The sequence below is a fragment of the Solanum tuberosum genome, unplaced genomic scaffold (assembly GCF_000226075.1).
Source record: "Solanum tuberosum cultivar DM 1-3 516 R44 unplaced genomic scaffold, SolTub_3.0 scf00695, whole genome shotgun sequence".
In the NCBI taxonomy this organism is placed as follows: domain Eukaryota; kingdom Viridiplantae; phylum Streptophyta; class Magnoliopsida; order Solanales; family Solanaceae; genus Solanum; species Solanum tuberosum.
In genome coordinates, this window is record NW_006239634.1 from 122,901 (window position 1) to 126,252 (window position 3,352).

The window sequence follows — 3,352 nt, forward strand, 5'->3', positions numbered from 1 at the left end:
CAAAGGGGTCGTCGATCCTCCCCCCCCCCCCCCCCCAAAACGTCTTTTTTGTATTGTTTACCCTTATTTCGAATGTCTGTCCAAAGAAGAATAAGTCAATTTTGTTTGAATAAAAATAAGGTTAAAGCTAGGTATATTAATGTGCTAACATCCAAAAGATAAATGATTCATTTGAGAGACTTCAAGATTTAATTAAGGACCCTACACTTACTGTTTGACAACTTCTCCATTGATTAATCTTCTCTTACGACTAATATCCACCCAACTCTTGTTTCATTGCACTTATTCCTTCTGACTTATCATTACGGTCGACGTTGATATTCGATTCGATATTTTCAAAATTCAGGAATTAATAATTGATAGTAGATAACAAATATCGAATTTCTAAAGTTTGACCTTATATGGTAAATCTAATTTTGACCTGATAAATACCGTTCTATTTGATTTTTCAACCTCTTGTTTCCATGAACTGAATCGTTTTTTCTTTATAAGCCATAAACTTAATAGTACATAATATTTTGTGTAATTCATTTCATTGGAGGGCAAGGTTAGACCTTTTCGTAAACCACAAGGTTATATCTGGACCTTTTATCAACAAGAATATGAATGAGGTAAACTTCTAACGGATAGCAAAGTTAAGACATTTTCTCAAAGTACAAGCTACAGCGCGAATTTGGACCTTTTCATGGTATAGTTGAGTTGTGATCACCAATAGGGACTCCAATGGCGTAATTTCAGAAGAAAAAAAAACATGATGTGCTAATTGACAAAAGAAAAGTTAGATTTCACAACAGGTTTGCAAAGCGCAATAGCCATAGTTCCAAACTGTTTTGTGAGCAGAACTCATTAGTGTTCTGGACCCATACATTGGACTTTATTTATTACAGAAATGTGCTACTATAATACAATGTCTCCAAATATATGACATATTACTAGGACACATTAAATAGTATTCCGCATTACTACTAATCAAATACAAACATTAGCTTAATAAGTCCAGAAACCAAAACCTTGGTCTTCAACTGGAAATCCAAAGTAACTCAAATTTGATGATGTCGCGGGATAATCATCATCCGCGGCTTTGCCAAGTAGGTTGGCAGTAGAAAGCATAGTCTTGCTGAAGTTTTCATCATCATCCTGAGATAAATCCGACTGCTCAGTTTCAAATACGCGAGCAGAATCACCCTGATCTATGACTGAGGAATGCACCCTACCGGTGTAACGTGGGCTCTCTGAGTCAAAAACATCACTCTTAGCAGAGCTTAAATCTTCCTGCTGGTGCTTAACAACCAGAGCTGGTACATTGGACATTTCTACTCCTGAAATTGGATCAGCCACGGTTTCTTTTGCCAATGCATCGGAGTGTTTGTTTTCATCGCGTAAATCAATTTGCCCGTTTCCTTTCTCTTTGACAAACAGCTTATCGGTGAGATGGAAAACCTGAATTAAGGATTGAACCATCAAACATAAGCATAGCCCAAGGGCTCACGAAAATGAAATTACATTTAATTAAGTACCAAATATGATGCAAATATAATAAAGGTCCTTACTTCAGTTCGAAGATCTTCTTTTTCCTTGAGAAGATTATTGTAATTTGATTTCAGAGCGTCGTATCTATTCCTCAGTTCATCATAATCTTTCTCAAGCTGCTTAGTCTTCCATCGTGCACGACGATTCTGAAACCAAATTGCAATTTGGCGAGGCTGCAAACCAAGTTCTTTAGCAAGCTGAACTTTTCTTTCAGGTTCAAGTTTGTTCTCTTCCCCAAAACTCTTCTCAAGAAACTGAACTTGGTTGTCAGTAAGTCGCCTCTTCTTCTCCGCTTGATGAAAATACTCCCCCAATTCATCAGCTTCATTGTCATCCTGATCGAACGAGTCAAAGAATGACCTTTTCCCTCCATTAACACCGCCAAAACTGACCATAGAACTGGATCCTGATAGATAAAAATACCCACAGAACAAATTACTACCAAGTTATCAATTTTGACCAATATTCAGTTCCATTTAAAACTAGCTAAGACTTTCTAGTATTCTTCATATCAAGACATCATCAGTTGCTCTTGTATCTCTACTTTCTATTACAATTTACAACAACATACCCTAGTGAAGTCCCACTAAATGGAATCTCGGGAGTGTAGAGTGTGCATAGACCTTACCACTCCACACGAGATGGAGACCCTGTTTCCGAAAGATCCTCAACTCAATCTCATCAAACCCAACTTTTTCTATTACAATTTGCTATACAAATTCAATTTCATCACTAGATGGATGAGCTTACAACTATCTTAGGCCAATCAACAAAAATGATCACAATAGTAATTCAATTCAATATTTAAGGGGAAAATATCACAAATTCATACAAACAAATAAGATTTCTATCCAAACCAATACTAACCAAATAAAAATATACAAAGTCAACGGTGTAAGAAATATATACCCAAGAAATTAGAAGAACAGGCAGGGGCAAAAAGGGAACCAAGATGCCCTTTTGGCGCAGTAGATGAAGAAAACACATCCCTCTGTTTTTGAGTAAAAACGCCATCGAAATTAGAAGCACCACCGTAGAGAATCCCTGGAGCCATCATAGCTTCGAATTCTACAGATATTTTTTTAAAATTATAAAACAGAGATCTTTTCAAGAAACACCCATATCCACTCGTTTCGTTATGTAATCAAGAATTTGGGGTTCTTGATAAATATCCCTTTTAAATATATATTGCTTTCTTGTATTAAAACTATATACTATATGGAATTAATAGAGATCTATAGCTTGTGGCGAAAGAAGCTTGTGATTATGATTTCAGTGATGTGGGAAGTGTGAGAGCACCTACTCCCGATCACCATAAACATCATCACCCTTGCTTACAAATTCAATACAGGGATATGATTATAAAATAAAAAAAAAGAGAGATAGCCAAGTTCCAGAACCAAAAACAGAAGCTTTTTTTTGGAATAAAACAGAGCAAAGAGGGTGTTGGAGCAGAGAAGAGATGTGGACTAAAGTGTTTTGATTTATTTCTCTTGACAAGAGACTACTTATAACCAAAGATAATTTTAGCTTTGGTCACCTAGTGAGTGTAATTAATCAAGGGCCCGCTTTAACGTGCTATATGAAATCATGATATCAAATCAAATTGATAGAAAGTTGAAATTGTTTAGACATGTTTTTTTTGCATTTTTCAAATTGTACTTTTTTTTCAATAAACACGAATAGTTTCCAAATTATGAAAATTATTAAATTTTATAAATTCTTATATAATTTTACCAAATGAGTAAATTATAGTACATAAATAAAATATCGAAATATTGTAAGATACTACATTGACGAATTGTGTGTATCCATTTCTTTT

At 35.0% G+C, this 3,352-nt stretch overlaps 1 protein-coding gene across 1 annotated transcript; it reads right to left on the minus strand.

The window, feature by feature from the left end:
• Window positions 1-763: 763 nt before the first annotated feature.
• Window positions 764-3,026, minus strand: LOC102581525 (homeobox-leucine zipper protein ATHB-16-like). The gene is made up of 3 exons (XM_006367006.2): window positions 2,440-3,026; window positions 1,551-1,936; window positions 764-1,440 (listed from the first exon to the last, which is right to left on the minus strand). Exons 1-3 carry the CDS (start codon window positions 2,585-2,587, stop codon window positions 988-990), a joined length of 987 nt encoding a protein of 328 aa, XP_006367068.1. The 5' UTR covers window positions 2,588-3,026; the 3' UTR covers window positions 764-987.
• Between the last annotated feature and the right edge of the window lie 326 nt (window positions 3,027-3,352).